At 46.8% G+C, this 18,815-nt stretch overlaps 1 protein-coding gene across 4 annotated transcripts; it reads left to right on the plus strand.

Annotated features, from left to right (window-relative positions):
* Positions 1-767: 767 nt before the first annotated feature.
* LOC136022666 (migration and invasion-inhibitory protein-like) lies at positions 768-15,724 on the plus strand. 4 transcript variants are annotated; one of them, XM_065696267.1, is made up of 14 exons: positions 768-1,091; positions 2,313-2,490; positions 3,053-3,544; positions 4,138-4,240; positions 4,689-4,800; positions 5,001-5,065; positions 5,530-5,659; positions 6,035-6,131; positions 6,954-7,061; positions 7,366-9,676; positions 9,989-11,904; positions 12,499-12,635; positions 14,607-14,801; positions 15,208-15,724. In XM_065696267.1, exons 2-10 carry the CDS (start codon positions 2,332-2,334, stop codon positions 7,507-7,509), a joined length of 1,410 nt encoding a protein of 469 aa, XP_065552339.1. In that variant the 5' UTR covers positions 768-1,091; positions 2,313-2,331; the 3' UTR covers positions 7,510-9,676; positions 9,989-11,904; positions 12,499-12,635; positions 14,607-14,801; positions 15,208-15,724. The 4 variants fall into 4 exon arrangements, with proteins under 4 accessions (XP_065552339.1, XP_065552342.1, XP_065552340.1 ...); XM_065696270.1 differs by having other exon boundaries at positions 7,708-9,676; XM_065696268.1 differs by having other exon boundaries at positions 779-860.
* The last annotated feature ends 3,091 nt before the right edge of the window (positions 15,725-18,815 follow it).

Genomic DNA, 18,815 nt, shown 5'->3' on the forward strand with positions numbered 1-18,815 from the left:
TCACCTTTTAATCTTCGCGCATGGTACCTCATCCATAAATCATCAGCTTCTCCCCCTTATCAATAGACCCAGACATTCGCATTTCCTTGTCAATAGTTGCTCATCGGTAGAATCAGGCCTCTGTCTCCTCCCCGTATCAGTAGTCTGTGCCTTGTTCGCTTGGTAAGCATGATCGGTGTTTACAGCAGACAATACTTTTGTTTAAGCAAGGGATTCTTCTCACTCTCTTATACAACCCCCTGTATTTTCCTTTGTACCTTTCATTAACCCTGTATCAATCCCCCCGTTTCTATAAAGTAAGTAAATTCCTTTACTGTATTATTTATGGCAGAGCTATCCACGTTCTTTCTATGGATTTACAAAGCGATTTTGATAACCATTGTACATTTCATTGACCCTGTATCATCACGGTCAGCAAACACTGTGCCGAGCGCCCGAAGTCACGCTCAGTGGCTGCTCTCGGCTGGTTCCCGGCTGCCCCATCCCTGCAGTGCTCAAGGCCAGGCCGGGCACAGGGCCTTGGGTTGGAACTGGACGGGGTTTAAGGCCCCTTCCACCGCAGCCCCTGCTCCTGTGCTTGTGCTGCGCGGGCCGCTTCCGGGCGTGGATTTCAGACCCGCTCTCGTTTGGCTGCGGGGGGCGCTGGGCTGCGCGGTCCCCTCCTCGCCCCGCAGGAGCTGGGCCGGAGCCGCGGCTCGGTTCCGCCTTGCCCCGGCGCAGCCTTTCCGCGCAGGCCGGCAGCCAAGGGGCGGGCCCAGGCGCGGAGGGGGCGGCTGGAGCGGCCGAGCCGTGGCCGTGGCCGCCCTGGGGCGTCCCGGCGGCGGCTGGAGCAGGCCAGGGAGCCCCGGCGGTGCGCGGAGGTGGGCCCGGGACGGCGGAGTCGGAGCGCCCGCAGCTCCGGGGCCGCTCGGCCCGGCGAGACTCGGGCTCCGCGCAGCGCTGCACGGGGGGGGTTCAGCGGCTCTGTGCGGCGGCCGGGCCTGGCGAGGGAAGGGGAGGCTGGCGGTGCCCGGGGCCGCCCCCCGTTGCAGCGCGTGTGCGCAGGAGCAGCTCCGGGAAGCTCCGTTCGGGAGCCGGCTCTCTTCAGTCCGGTACGGCGGCGGTGGGAGTCTTGGCTCCGGGGACAGCCGCCGGTTCCTTTTAGCTGCGGGAAGTTAAGCTCCTTCTCACGCGGATTCGGTGATCTCTCGCTATAAATATATATAAAATATATATATAAAATATATGTATTGTAGTTTTATTGTTAGCACTGCGCTTCGTTCCAACCGGTGCTGCTGTACAGGACTTGCATTTATTTCCTCATGTCCAGTTGCCGAGGCAGCAGGCCCAGAAACAAATGGGATGAATTTTGGAGAAGGGTTTAGGGATCCTTTGGGACATAAGGTCCTGGAGAAGCACGGAGTCGTCTTGAGGATATAATTGATTACTCCAGGCAAAAGCAATGGGGGGGGGGGGGGAGGGGGAAGGGGTAGTTTTAACTTTCTTAATTAAACCAGCGCTTTCTGCTAATTTAGAGGAGGTGGTGGTGGTGTCACCATGTTGAACAGTGTGACAGCTTACCCCTCAAACTAAATATGTATCTATCTTTCTGTCTGTCTGTCTGTATATCTTTATCTATCTATTATCTTACTGTTTATCTTTCTGTCTTTCTGTCTTTCTATCTGTCTTTCTTTCTGTCTTTCTATCTGTCTATCTATCTATCTATCTATCTATCTATCTATCTATCTATCAATCATCTGTCTTTTTCTTCCCCCTCTCCCAGTAATGGCCTGAGCCCTAGTCCTGAGTCATAATTGAGCCTTTTGGAGTCTTCCTTCCAGAAGTGGAGGACAGTTTGGACTCAATATTTCTTTTGGATGTAGTAAATACATTCCTATTCCTTAGTTGTATTTTGAACTTCTGAGCATCCTGCTGGTATCCCAGTGTAAATTTGGAGGCTTGTAAAGCACATTCAAGCAGAATAAGGCTGTTCTAAATGTCGGCCTCTGAATCAAATGCCTTTTATTTAGCTTTGTGATGTGAGTTTTTTCAGGTTTAGTGTTTGTGAGAGTCTCTTGTCTCTGCTCAGTCAGCTGCAAGGTTTTGGGTGCGAACTATTTGCCAGTCCATCTGAGGGAAGTATGCAGGGGTGCTAGTCCTTAGCATAAAGAGCTTTGAGACTGGCTGGTTTCTCAGGAGCAGTGATCAACACTCCCAGTGATCCAGCAGCTGTTTGTGGTTTTCATAAGAAGTCCCCTGCAAGTGGTTTCTCCTGGGACTGCTCCTTCCCTTCATGCTTCCATTGATGTTGTTCACCCTTCCTCTGAGTTTAGAGTGAAACGTCTTCACAGGATGGAGACAGAGCACCTGCAGAGGCTGCGTGAGGCCAACCAGGACCTTCTGCAAAGGCTCAGAATGAAGCAGGAAGAGATCAGAAAAAGGCTTCCCAGCAAGGCATCTCTTGATAGCAGAACAGCTCCTGAAAGCTCTGTCCCCTTGCCCACAAGAAGGGTATGTGTTGTGTCTGTGCCAGAAGTGCTGGGAAGCAAATGGACCTTCTCTGAAAGACAGCAGCTCTGTCTATGGAGTGATGCTCTAAAGGAGGGAGGCAGATGGACTCGGAGGAGCTGGTAGGAAGTAGAATGTAGAACATGGAGACAGAAAAACAGCTGTTTGTTGCTTATCCTGTGGTCTCCACCGTGTTCTTGCAAAGGGGTCAGAGATCAATCAGTTCCTGCCCAAGGAATGGAGGTTTCTTAATCTAAGATAGGAATGAACTTTGTGGAACATCATCTTTTTATTTCTTCGAAGCACAAAGGCTGAAAGTTTAAGTGTTCCTCAACTTGGGAAGAGCTGCATTTGTCTGGAAGTGGATCCCTTCCTTATCTTCTCCAGGCACTTAAATAATGTCTCATGAATTCTATAGGGGTTTGCTTTTTTTCCCCACAGGAATATGAGGGGGTGAGCAGACTAGAGCGAGAGGTTGATTTTCTGTTACTGAGTGAAGTGTCCTAGCAAAAGGTGTGTGTAATCTGAATGATGCCATGTGGTATAAGAATCTCTCTCCTTACAGAAGACAAATCCAACTGATGCTGTGGAGCCTACAGCTGACCCTGCAGTGTTGGTGTCTGTGGAACCTGGAGCTTGCGCAGCCAGAGCAGCCCTCTGTTCATGTCTTAAACACAGCAGCAGTGACAGGGGGGTACAGCAACAGCAAGCGAAGATGCAGGAAGCAGTAGGTTTGGATTCCAGCTTTCCTGGGAAAGAGAAGAATGTTGTGCCAGTGACTGCAGTCATTACCTGTGGTAGAGAAACCTCTGAAGTGGAGAGGGGTGGCTATGCTCAAGGAAGTCCAGAGAAAGCATCCTTCCCTCTGGGACATGGGGTGAACAGAAAGCAGTCCACTCTGCTAGATGGCTTCCATGAGAAGAAGCAAGTTGAGGGTGGTCTGGCCTCATCACTGAGCAGCAGCCAAGGTGAAGAGACCAGCAAGCAGCATGTGGTTGTTAGAGAGCCTGTAGTTCATGAATCAGTCTTGCTGACATCTCAGTCCCAAGAGTCAAAGGTAAATGGGGTTTTTGCTTATTTTCATCAGTCAACAGAAGGATGGGAGGGAAAGGCTCAGGAGAACATTGCTTGCTCTGTTCTCACCATGCAAATTGGAAGCTGGGGTCAGAGCTGTTCCCAGCCGTAGCAGCTGGGGGCTTGCGGCAGTTTGTTCAGGCCCTACTTTCTTCAGCCCTTGAACTGAAGACTGCAGCACTTCACTGTGAGACTCCTTGTCCTCTGTGTATGTGATTCGCCTCTCGGGAAGAACAGCCTGGCGTGGTGCTGCTGCCACATAGCTTGTTTCCATAGGTGTGGAGGGCAGGTTATGGCTGTGATCTTCCTCCAGGCCAGCAGAGGTGGCCTGATGTTAGGGCTGTGTGATGCAGGGAGGATTTTGTTTAAGGCCCTGACAAATTCTGCCTTTCCTTAGGCAAGTCGCCTGCCTCCTCTTTCTGTTTGGTGACTTGAGAAAACAAAGGGCTGCTACTGGTAGAAGAATAGATAGAATCCAGCCACAAAGTAAGCCACAGCTGTCCCCTTTGAACAGCTGTCTCCTAAGCTGTATCTTTGAATGTCTGCTAGTTGTCTTATGGATTGTTTTCTTCCCAGAATGAAGCTGGTCACATCACTTTTGAGCCTGACGCTGAAGAATATACCCTACCTGTGAGCACCTGGTCTGTGTGTCCTTTCCTAGGCTACGACTGGATTGCAGGTGAGTCCTAAACGTGAAGCGAAGCTCTCAGTATGTTGTAATATGACAAGTTCAAGCACAGTTTACGGCCACTCTAAGTTTAGGTGCGGCAGAACTGCAGCCCTAGAGCCCATGTAGAAGGTCTCAGCAGAGGAGCTGCAGTTTTGTCAGATGCCATTCCTTGTCCAGTGCATCCCTGGAATGGTGATGTGGCAGTGGAATGGGAAGCCAGGCAGCAAATGTCAAAGCTGAGTGAGGTCAGAGGGGATACCAAGTAACTGAAATGAATGAATGCAGTAATGGACCCAAATCACGCAGTAAATCTCTGGCTTGACACGATGGCGTGTTTTTCTTAGTATTCATTTCGGTGCTTGAGAGCTTTGCTTTGGCTGTTTTGTGTGAGGTTTGCGTGGGTGCTTCTCCATGTGTGGTAAATCCTTGACCTTTTCTCTTTCCTTGGCACTCTCAGGACTCCTTGATACAAGCCCTTCAGCAGCAGAAAAATCTGACCAGTACTTTGCTGAGCTGCACGAGTTCCGACAGGTCAATAGAGAAGAATGTGTTCATGAGCAGCGCCCAGAGTAAGTGGGTGCGCGGGAAGGGCTGAAGCAGCAATGTGTCTCTTTAGAGAAAGGAGGAGTAGAGTCTGACTGTAGTGGGAAATGGTAAGGGTGGCTTTGTAGAACTTTATTTCCCTCCCAGTCGGAGATGCGTGTTTTGAAAAGGTAGGGCTGTTCAGAGAGCCTGCCCCCTGACACTGATTTGTTTGCATATTCTTTAGGCCCAGGGCTCTGGACTACGTAGATCCTGAACGAGAACCAGATGCGATAACCAGTTCCCATAAGTGTAAGATCGTATTTCCTCCTAATCTAATTTCTGTGAACAGACAACTGAGCAGACTTTGCCTGTCATTCTGAGGAAGCCCTGCATCGTGCAAGGCAGGGAAGAATGTGTTATTTTTAGGTGCAGCTTCTAAACCACATTCAGTTTCCTCCTCCAAAGATACTTGAGTCTCCTAAGGATCCCCTCTCTGTCAGTGTCATCTTACTTTGTCAGGGTTTCTTGTAATTGGCCGATGTTGGGGAGGTTGAAGTTCTGGTTTTGTTTTTTAGGAACTTATTTGGGGACAGGAAATGCAAAAGATATTTCAGGAAAAGCAGCTCTTTCTGTAGCATGCGTGTGTGACCCTGGTGAAAGACGGCTTTGTTGAGTGGATTGAGAAGCCTTCTGACAAACGATAGCAATAGCTATTGTTTAGCTATTCCTAATGGCAGCAATAACTGCCATGATGGTGTGTTACTCTGTGGCAGGTGTTTACTGTTACCGCTTAAACCAGCGCCTCTTCCCTGTCCCTGTGGATTCAGAGTCTGCCTGCCCCGTGTGTAAGATCCCACGTACTCACTGGCCTCCAGAGAAACTGGGAGAGCCAGCCTATGTCAGGTAACTAAGAATTACTGCTTTGTGATATTCAGAATTCAAGGAAACTGTAGGGAAGAAGAAGCTGATGATGTGAGGGGGATTACAGTGCCACATTGCTCTGTTCGTGGTTGCTGTTCTCTCTCTCTTGCTTGAAAACTTCTCACTGATCTTTTCCGTAAGCAGAAACGGTTTTGAAGTCAGTGAGAAATGCATGTTTTGTCTGAATTTGCTCCAGAATCTGAATTCTGTACATGTTAAGTGTCTAACGCTCTAATCCAAAACTGTTTCACTTGGTTCGCTTTGGGATTAGACCCTTGGGTTCTGAGTGGGGCAGGTATGCAAATTTCCTTTGACTTGTGGAAAGTGTAGGCAATGACTTCCATTCTGTGGCTGCAGGGTCAGCATTCCCAGGTCTACCCTTATGCCTGCCTACAAGCACAAAGCCCATCGGAGGAAGAGCTTTGAACCAGAAGACAGCCTAGCGTTACCTTCGGTAAGTTGCTGTCTTCTTATTGATACTGATGGCACAGCCTCGGTTGTACATTGTTGTACAGCACAAGAAGGAAGGAGAATCTGGGACTCATCCCCCTGGCAGGGCTTCCACTAAAAGTTCTGATCTGTGTCACTGAGATAGCAAGGAAAACCAGTGGTGTGTGCTTCCGAGTTCAAACCTTTGTGCAACTGACATAAAGTATATGACACTGAGAAAAAGTGCCATATGGAGCTGTATACTTCTGAGGCATGATTCAGCTGACTTATTTCAGGCATTGACATTTCAACACGATGGCCCAGACCTTAAGAGTGCCTGTGTTTCTTTCCACAGATGTTAGGGAGTCTCAAAGACAAGTTTCTGTGAAGTATTCGCAGTGTATTGCACATGGGCCAGGCAGAATCAGTAGTGGCAAGGGTGGGTTTAAAACTTGTATTAAGTAGAGTTGGTCTTGTGTTCCAGCCACAAGGCAATGCTGCAGGCAGTATTAGTAATCAGACCTAGCCCTGGCCTAGACGTTTCCAGGGAAGACGTAGGAAGAAGCCTGATTTTGAGGTTTAGGGAACTGGACAAGTGGAGATGGGTTCAGAGAGGCCGTTTGACTGATTCACACAGCAGGAGATGGGTTTAGAAATAATTAGTGGAAGGTGGAAGAGGGGACGCCTGTGCGGTTCTGCTTCATTAGAGATTTCTTCTCTATCCTGCTAGTCCAAATTAATTACTTGCTTAAACCTCCCTGCGCAGAAGTTATTGTGTAGAACTAACAGGCCACAATGGATTAAAAAGGGTAAAGCACTGCAATGCAGCACTCCTGTCTCTTCACAGCACTGCCTGGCTGGCTGGAAAAATCTCATCTCTAGCAGCAACCCCATGCTCAGCAGTTTGGATCTGCGAGCTTCCCTGGAAGAGACGCCTCCTCACCATCCTCACCTGGTAAGAGTAGCCTGTTCAGTGCCCCTAGAGATGCTGTGGATTGCAGAGACGGGAATTGCAATCCTGTCTCTCTAAAGGGCATCATAATCATCAGTGGCTGAGCGAGTGAAAATGCCTGGAAGATTTTCTCCCCATCTCCGTAGGGAAACATTTTCCTTTGCTGCTGTGTAAACTACACAAAACAGCACAGACACAAACCAGCAAATGGAGCTGGAGAACTGGCAGAAGCCTCTTCAGCTCCCCAGTCTTCATCAAATGGGAAAAGTGTGGTATTCCATTAATACCCTCTTCATTTGGATTCCAGAACTTGGTGTCCAGAGTGTCAGGAGGAACCAGAACTGACCAGCTTCTGAACCTGACCCACTTGGCACACTTGAGATTGAGCAGTGCTTCTCGGCAGAGGGGGAGCGAACCAAACCTGGCCACTAGAGAGCAGCTCCAGATTTAAACGCGACTGCCTCAACTCTGTGAACCCCTGACTTGATTGTCCTGGTGACGGGAAACCTCTATTTGGATAAAAACAAATCTTTGAATGGATTTTTAACTAGTTTCCATAGTCATGCATGTACAGGAGCAACCAATGCACGTATATGGGAGTTTGTACATTCAACTATGTTTTTTTCCTTTCTTTCTTTGCTTTTTGCAGCTACTTCTAAGCAGATGCGTGAGCTCCCCTGCCTAGGGCTGGATGAAGGGAAGTGTACAGGATGACTAACTAGTACTGTTACCGTTAGGATGGCTGCAGCAACAGAGTTCATCTGCCACCTCAACTAAATAAACCAGAAGTGTAATGTTAACTCTGGATGCCAGGGTGAGGAATGGGCCTGTGGATGGCCCGGTTCAGTGGAACGCATACAAGTATGTCCATTTCCAAATGCTGGGAACATGACACATAACTTGGTAATGCCTTAAACTTGAGTTACTCAATAATTTAGGTTACAGAAGTGCAGTTTCTTTGCAGTGCTGTGTCTGAGGATGCATTACGTCCAAGTGATTATGAATGTGGAAAAAGTAAAACGAGACTTTCTTTACCAAAAAGCCAGGTAATGCCTTAAGGTATTTGCAAATTCTGCTTGCCTCAGAAAGCTTTTCCAAGCTTTTTGAGGATAAACCAAGAAACATTTTGGAGCTTTGAAAGTGTGCCAAAAGAAAATATAACATAGAATGTGATTTGTTTAAACTTTATAGACTGGTCTTACTTTCCTTGTCTAAAAACAATAAACCTGATGTTTCATTTTGCTTTGAATAAGCCTGAAACAGCAATTCTTGCGACAGACTTATTTCTGGGAGCTAATTCTGGGAAGGAATTGGGATCATACCAATGATATTTTCAGCTTCTTGGCAGTCACTGTTATTTATATATCAAATATTAGTTATTAAATCAAGTGTATGAATAGACTTTAAGATTGAAAATATTGCTATAAAGAAGTGAATCCAGTGACTGTAAAGCACTGGGTGCCAAGTATTCGAGCAAATTAAACTGCAAGGTTTTTACTCCCTTGCCTTCAAACCCCAAACTTTGGAAGTCATAAAAATCAGGCACTTCAAAACCAGAAAATGTCACGAGTAGTTTTGCTTGAACGTGTGTATAATAAAGTTCCTTCTACAGCATTACTACTACATTACAGTATTTCTACCGTAATATACTGTATTACGGTATACTACATTACAGTATTACTACTTTACTAGGCTGTCACTGTTTGCAGCTCAATAAATAGACAATGGGCATGTGTTAAAGAGACTTTCCCTCATGGCGCAGCTGAGTCTCTGCATTCTCTTGCTCATGATATCGAGCACCATTTGACTAACCGCTGACTTACGGGACCTCCTCTGATCCCATCTCAGCTTCACGCTCCACACACATCATCAGCACAGATCGAAGCTTAACCTAAGCACTAACTAAGCTTGGCATTAACTAAATTAGCTAAAATAGAAAATGCCAAGCAACCTTGGTTTTGGGCATTGCTACCTTTAGCACCTAAACCAAAAGGAGATTTGAATGTTAGAGACAGATGCATGTAATCAAATAAAATAGCATGAGTAACAATAGAATGTCTGTAGGGGTTTTCCCCTTCTTGTTCTAATAGACATTGTCCTCTGAGGGAAGAGCAGAGAAATCAGGGAGTGTTGTTTGCTTTATATGTTCTGCTGATTTTTGTTTTAATGTTACCTTAACATAGGATTATCTTCTAGGAAATACAGGCAAAATGTAGAGGACAATAGAGTGAGTTTGTTATAAAACTGAGGTGCTTCTTCCAGTTACTGATAGGGCTTCTTTGGGAAAGCCCCTTTCATCGGATTTGAAAGCAAATCACATAAGGTCTGAAATGAATGCGTTCACTTAAAAATGGATGCAGGCTGGAACGTTCCTATGCAACCCAGCCTCTTCACCCTTTTCATTGCTGTTGCTTTTATTGCAGACTTACAATGGCATTGTGTGATGTAACAGCCTTTCCAAAAAAGCCAGCAGCAACAATAAGCACTTTCCACTTCCCATTCTTTTAAATATCTGGTTCAAGTGGGAATGAATTTAAGAAGTCCGAAGAAGGATGGCGGTGGGAAGCCTGGTTTCACTTTGGCTGTGTGAGATGGATTCATTCTTCTGAGGAGCAATGGTATCCTCCTACTGCAGCCTTTGCCTCAGTGGGAATTTCTTTCTCTTTTTTTCTGTTTTCCTTTGTTTCTTTCGTTTATTTCTTCCTTCCTTCCTTCCTTGCCTGCGGTGCGTGCTCCCCTCCCTCCTTCCCTCGCTTTTTTCATTTTACTATTTATTTTCATTATTTCACCATGTTATTTCATCTTTCCCTCTCCTCTTCCCTCTCCTCTTCCCTCTCCTTTTCCCTCTCCTTTCACTTTTCCATGGTTTCATTTCAGGATTTCAGTCTATTTCATTTGAACAAGTTAGTTTTTTTTTTTTTTTTTAACAGAAAGAATCAAATTGTAACAAAGAAGAAGAAAGCAGAACAACAACAAAAAGCCCCCTCGGTTGGTTTAAAGAGTCGTGTCATGGACAGCATCATGGATTTTCCACCGCTCCCTCAGGGTTCTGAGCACCACATCTGGCATGTGGGAAATTCTGTTGACCTTGATCTTCAGGCCCAGGTTGATCAGGCACAAAAGAAACCTGCAGAAATCAGCATTGAAGTATTGTTTGTGTAAGAATGCAGGGTCCACAAAGGACTGCATAAGCCTTCTTCAAGATGAGGCTGCTTAGGGCCTATCTGGCATACCTTCCTTGTTTTAGGAGGTGATGAAGTAGGAGATAAACTCCCACATCTCCTCTTGCGTGAACTGCTCGCCTGCGAACATGGGGACTGTTTTGCACTTGGACTTAGACTCTGGTTTTCTGATTTCTCTGTCGTCATCACTTTTCTTTCGGATTCAGATGTTGCGCTTTCATGTTCCTGCAAAATCAGTAATACAAAGTCAGTACTGCAAAATACATCATCCAGGCACATGTTCTTATTACAGCATCAGTTTCTCTACATATTCCACGTGCTCAAGGCATCTAAGCTGCCCAGCATCTGATTTAATTTCCGTATTTCTACACTTTAGAGGTTCTTTATTTTGGTATAATTAGCTATCAAACATAGGGAGGCTCTCAGTTATGACTGTAAGACAGCAGAGCTTAAGCACTGTCTTCTGATGGTGGCATCAAACCAGCTTGAGCTAATGAGGAAACTGATTTTACTTCCAACAATTGGGCTTCCTTCTCCTGTAAGAGCAAATATATTTGAAGTAGCCTGGCTTGCTGTGAGCGACACGAAGAGATGGAAGATGGGGGTCATCGGCAGGCATCATTTTGGAGAGAAGTGAAAAGCAAAACCCCAAGAACTTTGTAATAGTTCCACAGTCTGGAAGAGCGTTTTGAAATCTAAAACCCCAACCTATCCCATAGTCTCAGCTCAGAAAATCCTCTTGCCCGTGTACAAAGGTCAGATACTTCATTATTAACGTGCTAAATTGTCAGACAGCAGCAGACAATGACAACTGCATGCATCACCGTCTGCTCACGCAGCAGGCATACAAACTTACTGATTTCTTTGGGCGCTTGTATTTTGCAAGGATGCTGTGAAAGTCCAGGTTTGCAGGCAGGGGTTTAATTGGCCAAGCTGGATCTAACACGTGGACTTTAATATCAAGTACAAGTAGTTTGTTCACAGGAAAAAGACCGTTCCATGTAGAGCGTAATTGGAATAAACATTTCTTAGTCTTTGCATCCACCTGAAACAATCAGACAATTGTAGGGCTTGTTAAGGGAATAGAAAACAATTTCTTGGTCTTTTCTGTAGAACTAAAGATTTCATCTGTTTGCTGTCTCTAGGAGCAGTCTGCCATTTTAACACCTTGCTCCACAGAACTTGTAAGCAGTGCAGGTCATACATCTATACCCACAGACTGAGGAACAGGAGCTCGAATGTGGACTTGTTGTTTCAAGGCTATTTGAAGGTTTTATTGCACATCACCATTCTCTGAAAACTTTCTTTCAACTATTTCCTTAGCAAAGGTCTCATTTTCCTTGCCCAATTCTGTGGGGAAAAAAACCAGCCCAGTAACAAAACTATTGGAGGGCAAAAGGGAAGGAGGCTTCACAACTGCTCTGGGCACCCCATCCCAGTGCTCAGTCACCCTCTCAGTAAGTGAGTGCTTCCCCAAGTTCAGGTGGACCTTCCTGCCTTCGAGTTTATGCCCGTCGCTTCTTAAAGCATTGAAGATAGGGCAGCGGAACAAGAAAACCACAAATGGAAAACATGTATGTCCTGCCAGGAACAACTGCTGCTGAGATTGCAGAATTTATCTGAAACTGTGCATACCTGTGCAAACACAGAGGAGAATATTAAAGGTAGGTTTTTAGCAAATTCAGGCAGATAGGCCCCTCCCACGTTCTTGACGATGGAATCCATGAGGTAGAGGACTGGCAGTTTCTGTGATGGAGGAGCCTGGAGTAAGGAGAAGAAACTGATGTGGGTCTTCCATCGCGAGACATGCTGCTCTCCCAGAGCTTTTGGTGGGATGAGTCCCAAACCCTCTACTACTATGAACAGGGGGGAGGGCCCTGGCCCTCCTGGGAGTCCCCTGCCCACTTTACTGTCTCTCCTTGTCCCTTCTACATTCCTCCTCCTCCTGCGAACCCTGTGCCTCGTGCTGCCTGTCTCGTCCTGTGCTCCTCAGCACTCCATCTCCCCTGTGCCCTTCCTCCTAGCCCCTAAGGCCACCCATGCCTGGTGCCCCAGCTGGTCCCTCCAGCAGTATGGGTACGAGTAGTAGTCAGTGGCATATAAAAACCTTGGTGATCTGCGCCTCAATGAGGCACACAATGTCCTTGGTGAAGCTCATGTTCTTCTCGGCCAGGATGCTCAGGACATTGATGCGTCGCTTGCTATTGCGTGTCAGCTGCACCAGCAATGACTGGTACGTGCGTTTCACGTCTTTCCAGGCCTTGCCGTTGCCCCTGCTGCTCTCTGGGGCCAACATGCTGCTCTGAATGGGTCTGCACCAGGACACAACCCACAGACCGAGAGCTTTCGATGCCCTAACGCCGCGGGGGCACAACAGAAGCCTCCCTCGCACCCAGTGAGTTTATTGTGAGGATGGGGCCCGTTGCCTTGGAAACCTCATCTTGTTCCCTCACTGCGCGCTGATTGGCCGGCGACCCTCTGCTCAGCCCATGATTGGCTCGTCCGTCAGAGCAGCAGCCTCTGGCTGCCTAGGACCATCTTCCTCTGCTTGGCTCCTGGGCTAAAGCCCCCTTCTTGCACCAGTGTCCTGACTCTGCTGGCGCTTCCCTCCTCCGCTGCTCCTCAACTGCTCTGCCTCTCCCTACACCCTTCCCTCTCGCCCCGACCTTTACTGGCTTCCTCGTGCAATCCGGTCTTTCCGCCAGGCCCTCAGCTGGGACTGTGTGGCCTCACCAGCGCTTGGCTTGGCTGCTGATGTGGCGATGTTGCCGTGCGCGGCTCTGCTCTGCCATCGCCACAGGGTCAGCTTTCGTGGTGGATGTCAATGAACATGGGATGGATGACAGTTAATACGGATGTCCGGGGCCACATAGACTGCACCAGCTATACTAGCATCTGTTTCATTTCTAGCTGAGCGAGCTCGATTTGCTAACTTTCAACCAGGAGTCCAAAAAGAGCTGGCTGAGCTCTTCCAGTGGTCTGTGACTCAGCTGAGCATGCTGGGGGAACTCAGTACAGTTACTGAGTTCCAAGCACTGTACTGTGTTTCAGCACCTTCTACAAACCCCCTTCCAATGTCACTCTACAATCACATGAGCGTGGTGAGTCCTAAGAATAATACTAATACAACTCTTGATGCTGCCTGTGAAGGAAGGTCCCGTTCCACCTAGCCCTTCTTTTCATGGGGACACTTGTGTTATTGGTAAACTGGATGATACTGTCCCCTTTGCAGCATGTTCTCTTACATAGTCCAGAACTTCCAGTTCTTGTGGCACAGCTCAGCTTTATTCACACGATAAAGTAGTATTAAACAATTATCATCTGGCTGGTTTTACTTTTGTGACATCATATCATTCCCAGTAGACTCTTACATAAAGAGTCACAATGGGCTGAGGATACATAACATGGCAATGGTCTCTTTAAGAATCCATTACAGTGGCTGGGGTGAGATGCCATTCCATACTGTCAGGTTACACTTACGTGGAGCAGATGTTCTGCACACAGATGTGTTCATTTGCTGAGAGTGTAACATCTTGCTAAATAAAAATGAAACAACTTTTCATTATGTTTCATATAGCATGAATAATAATTATTTATGATATTAATTAGTAATAAATTAATTATAATAATAATTATTGCTATTTGTTATTTTTGTGCTTTATAGAAAATGGGCATGTGTTAAAGAGACTTTCCCTCATGGCGCAGCTGAGTCTCTGCATTCTCTTGCTCATGATATCGAGCACCATTTGACTAACCGCTGACTTACGGGACCTCCTCTGATCCCATCTCAGCTTCACGCTCCACACACATCATCAGCACAGATCGAAGCTTAACCTAAGCACTACCTAAGCTTGGCATTAACTAAATTAGCTAAAATAGAAAATGCCAAGCAACCTTGGTTTTGGGCATTGCTACCTTTAGCACCTAAACCAAAAGGAGATTTGAATGTTAGAGACAGATGCATGTAATCAAATAAAATAGCATGAGTAACAATAGAATGTCTGTAGGGGTTTTCCCCTTCTTGTTCTAATAGACATTGTCCTCTGAGGGAAGAGCAGAGAAATCAGGGAGTGTTGTTTGCTTTATATGTTCTGCTGATTTTTGTTTTAATGTTACCTTAACATAGGATTATCTTCTAGGAAATACAGGCAAAATGTAGAGGACAATAGAGTGAGTTTGTTATAAAACTGAGGTGCTTCTTCCAGTTACTGATAGGGCTTCTTTGGGAAAGCCCCTTTCATCGGATTTGAAAGCAAATCACATAAGGTCTGAAATGAATGCATTCACTTAAAAATGGATGCAGGCTGGAACGTTCCTATGCAACCCAACCTCTTCACCCTTTTCATTGCTGTTGCTTTTATTGCAGACTTACAATGGCATTGTGTGATGTAACAGCCTTTCCAAAAAAGCCAGCAGCAACAATAAGCACTTTCCACTTCCCATTCTTTTAAATATCTGGTTCAAGTGGGAATGAATTTAAGAAGTCCGAAGAAGGATGGCGGTGGGAAGCCTGGTTTCACTTTGGCTGTGTGAGATGGATTCATTCTTCTGAGGAGCAATGGTATCCTCCTACTGCAGCCTTTGCCTCAGTGGGAATTTCTTTCTCTTTCTTTCTGTTTTCCTTTGTTTCTTTCGTTTATTTCTTCCTTCCTTCCTTCCTTGCCTGCGGTGCGTGCTCCCCTCCCTCCTTCCCTCGCTTTTTTCATTTTACTATTTATTTTCATTATTTCACCATGTTATTTCATTTTTCCCTCTCCTCTTCCCTCTCCTCTTCCCTCTCCTCTTCCCTCTCCTCTTCCCTCTCCTCTTCCCTCTCCTCTTCCCTCTCCTCTTCCCTCTCCTCTTCCCTCTCCTCTTCCCTCTCCTTTTCCCTCTCCTTTTCCCTCTCCTTTCACTTTTCCATGGTTTCATTTCAGGATTTCAGTCTATTTCATTCGAACAAGTTAGTTTAATTTTTTTTTTTACAGAAAGAATCAAATTGTAACAAAGAAGAAGAAAGCAGAACAACAACAAAAAGCCCCCTCGGTTGGTTTAAAGAGTCGTGTCATGGACAGCATCATGGATTTTCCACAGCTCCCTCAGGGTTCTGAGCACCACATCTGGCATGTGGGAAATTCTGTTGACCTTGATCTTCAGGCCCAGGTTGATCAGGCACAAAAGAAACCTGCAGAAATCAGCATTGAAGTATTGTTTGTGTAAGAATGCAGGGTCCACAAAGGACTGCATAAGCCTTCTTCAAGATGAGGCTGCTTAGGGCCTATCTGGCATACCTTCCTTGTTTTAGGAGGTGATGAAGTAGGAGATAAACTCCCACATCTCCTCTTGCGTGAACTGCTCGCCTGCGAACATGGGGACTGTTTTGCACTTGGACTTAGACTCTGGTTTTCTGATTTCTCTGTCGTCATCACTTTTCTTTCGGATTCAGATGTTGCGCTTTCATGTTCCTGCAAAATCAGTAATACAAAGTCAGTACTGCAAAATACATCACCCAGGCACATGTTCTTATTACAGCATCAGTTTCTCTACATATTCCACGTGCTCAAGGCAACTAAGCTGCCCAGCATCTGATTTAATTTCCGTATTTCTACACTTTAGAGGTTCTTTATTTTGGTATAATTAGCTATCAAACATAGGGAGGCTCTCAGTTATGACTGTAAGACAGCACAGCTTAAGCACTGTCTTCTGATGGTGGCATCAAACCAGCTTGAGCTAATGAGGAAACTGATTTTACTTCCAACAATTGGGCTTCCTTCTCCTGTAAGAGCAAATATATTTGAAGTAGCCTGGCTTGCTGTGAGCGACAAGAAGAGATGGAAGATGGGGGTCATCGGCAGGCATCATTTTGGAGAGAAGTGAAAAGCAAAACCCCAAGAACTTTGTAATAGTTCCACAGTCTGGAAGAGCGTTTTGAAATCTAAAACCCCAACCTATCCCATAGTCTCAGCTCAGAAAATCCTCTTGCCCGTGTACAAAGGTCAGATACTTCATTATTAACGTGCTAAATTGTCAGACAGCAGCAGACAATGACAACTGCATGTATCACCGTCTGCTCACGCAGCAGGCATACAAACTTACTGATTTCTTTGGGCGCTTGTATTTTGCAAGGATGCTGTGAAAGTCCAGGTTTGCAGGCAGGGGTTTAATTGGCCAAGCTGGATCTAACACGTGGACTTTAATATCAAGTACAAGTAGTTTGTTCACAGGAAAAAGACCGTTCCATGTAGAGCGTAATTGGAATAAACATTTCTTAGTCTTTGCATCCACCTGAAACAATCAGACAATTGTAGGGCTTGTTAAGGGAATAGAAAACAATTTCTTGGTCTTTTCTGTAGAACTAAAGATTTCATCTATTTGCTGTCTCTAGGAGCAGTCTGCCATTTTAACACCTTGCTCCACAGAACTTGTAAGCAGTGCAGGTCATACATCTATACCCACAGACTGAGGAACAGGAGCTCGAATGTGGACTTGTTGTTTCAAGGCTATTTGAAGGTTTTATTGCACATCACCATTCTCTGAAAACTTTCTTTCAACTATTTCCCTAGCAAAAGTCTCATTTTCCTTGCCCAATTCTGTGGGGAAAAAAACCAGCCCAGTAACAAAACTATTGGAGGGCAAAAGGGAAGGAGGCTTCACAACTGCTCTGGGCACCCCATCCCAGTGCTCAGTCACCCTCTCAGTAAGTGAGTGCTTCCCCAAGTTCAGGTGGACCTTCCTGCCTTCAAGTTTATGCCCGTCGCTTCTTAAAGCATTGAAGATAGGGCAGCAGAACAAGAAAACCACAAATGGAAAACATGTATGTCCTGCCAGGAACAACTGCTGCTGAGATTGCAGAATTTATCTGAAACTGTGCATACCTGTGCAAACACAGAGGAGAATATTAAAGGTAGGTTTTTAGCAAACTCAGGCAGATAGGCCCCTCCCACGTTCTTGACGATGGAATCCATGAGGTAGAGGACTGGCAGTTTCTGTGATGGAGGAGCCTGGAGTAAGGAGAAGAAACTGATGTGGGTCTTCCATCGCGAGACATGCTGCTCTCCCAGAGCTTTTGGTGGGATGAGTCCCAAACCCTCTACTACTATGAACAGGGGGGAGGGCCCTGGCCCTCCTGGGAGTCCCCTGCCCACTTTACTGTCTCTCCTTGTCCCTTCTACATTCCTCCTCCTCCTGCGAACCCTGTGCCTCGTGCTGCCTGTCTCGTCCTGTGCTCCTCAGCACTCCATCTCCCCTGTGCCCTTCCTCCTAGCCCCTAAGGCCACCCATGCCTGGTGCCCCAGCTGGTCCCTCCAGCAGTATGGGTACGAGTAGTAGTCAGTGGCATATAAAAACCTTGGTGATCTGCGCCTCAATGAGGCACACAATGTCCTTGGTGAAGCTCATGTTCTTCTCGGCCAGGATACTCAGGACATTGATGCGTCGCTTGCTATTGCGTGTCAGCTGCACCAGCAATGACTGGTACGTGCGTTTCACGTCTTTCCAGGCCTTGCCGTTGCCCCTGCTGCTCTCTGGGGCCAACATGCTGCTCTGAATGGGTCTGCACCAGGACACAACCCACAGACCGAGAGCTTTCGATGCCCTAACGCCGCGGGGGCACAACAGAAGCCTCCCTCGCACCCAGTGAGTTTATTGTGAGGATGGGGCCCGTTGCCTTGGAAACCTCATCTTGTTCCCTCACTGCGCCCTGATTGGCCGGCGACCCTCTGCTCAGCCCATGATTGGCTCGTCCGTCAGAGCAGCAGCCTCTGGCTGCCTAGGACCATCTTCCTCTGCTTGGCTCCTGGGCTAAAGCCCCCTTCTTGCACCAGTGTCCTGACTCTGCTGGCGCTTCCCTCCTCCGCTGCTCCTCAACTGCTCTGCCTCTCCCTACACCCTTCCCTCTCGCCCCGACCTTTACTGGCTTCCTCGTGCAATCCGGTCTTTCCGCCAGGCCCTCAGCTGGGACTGTGTGGCCTCACCAGCGCTTGGCTTGGCTGCTGATGTGGCGATGTTGCCGTGCGCGGCTCTGCTCTGCCATCGCCACAGGGTCAGCTTTCGTGGTGGATGTCAATGAACATGGGATGGATGACAGTTAATACGGATGTCCGGGGCCACATAGACTGCACCAGCTATACTAGCATCTGTTTCATTTCTAGCTGAGCGAGCTCGATTTGCTAACTTTCAACCAGGAGTCCAAAAAGAGCTGGCTGAGCTCTTCCAGTGGTCTGTGACTCAGCTGAGCATGCTGGGGGAACTCAGTACAGTTACTGAGTTCCAAGCACTGTACTGTGTTTCAGCACCTTCTACAAACCCCCTTCCAATGTCACTCTACAATCACATGAGCGTGGTGAGTCCTAAGAATAATACTAATACAACTCTTGATGCTGCCTGTGAAGGAAGGTCCCGTTCCACCTAGCCCTTCTTTTCATGGGGACACTTGTGTTATTGGTAAACTGGATGATACTGTCCCCTTTGCAGCATGTTCTCTTACATAGTCCAGAACTTCCAGTTCTTGTGGCACAGCTCAGCTTTATTCACACGATAAAGTAGTATTAAACAGTTATCATCTGGCTGGTTTTACTTTTGTGACATCATATCATTC

Source organism: Lathamus discolor, chromosome 16, assembly GCF_037157495.1.
Source record: "Lathamus discolor isolate bLatDis1 chromosome 16, bLatDis1.hap1, whole genome shotgun sequence".
In the NCBI taxonomy this organism is placed as follows: domain Eukaryota; kingdom Metazoa; phylum Chordata; class Aves; order Psittaciformes; family Psittacidae; genus Lathamus; species Lathamus discolor.

What these genes read in the sequence shown, in the direction of transcription:
- LOC136022666 (XM_065696267.1), top strand. Translation starts at nt 2,332, where the DNA reads ATGGAGACAGAGCACCTGCAGAGGCTGCGTGAGGCCAACCAGGACCTT. An exon ending in CTCAGTCCCAAGAGTCAAAG is followed by an intron (nt 3,545 to 4,137) that starts GTAAATGGGGTT and finishes TTTTCTTCCCAG; the next exon opens with AATGAAGCTGGTCACATCAC. An exon ending in AGGCTACGACTGGATTGCAG is followed by an intron (nt 4,241 to 4,688) that starts GTGAGTCCTAAA and finishes TGGCACTCTCAG; the next exon opens with GACTCCTTGATACAAGCCCT.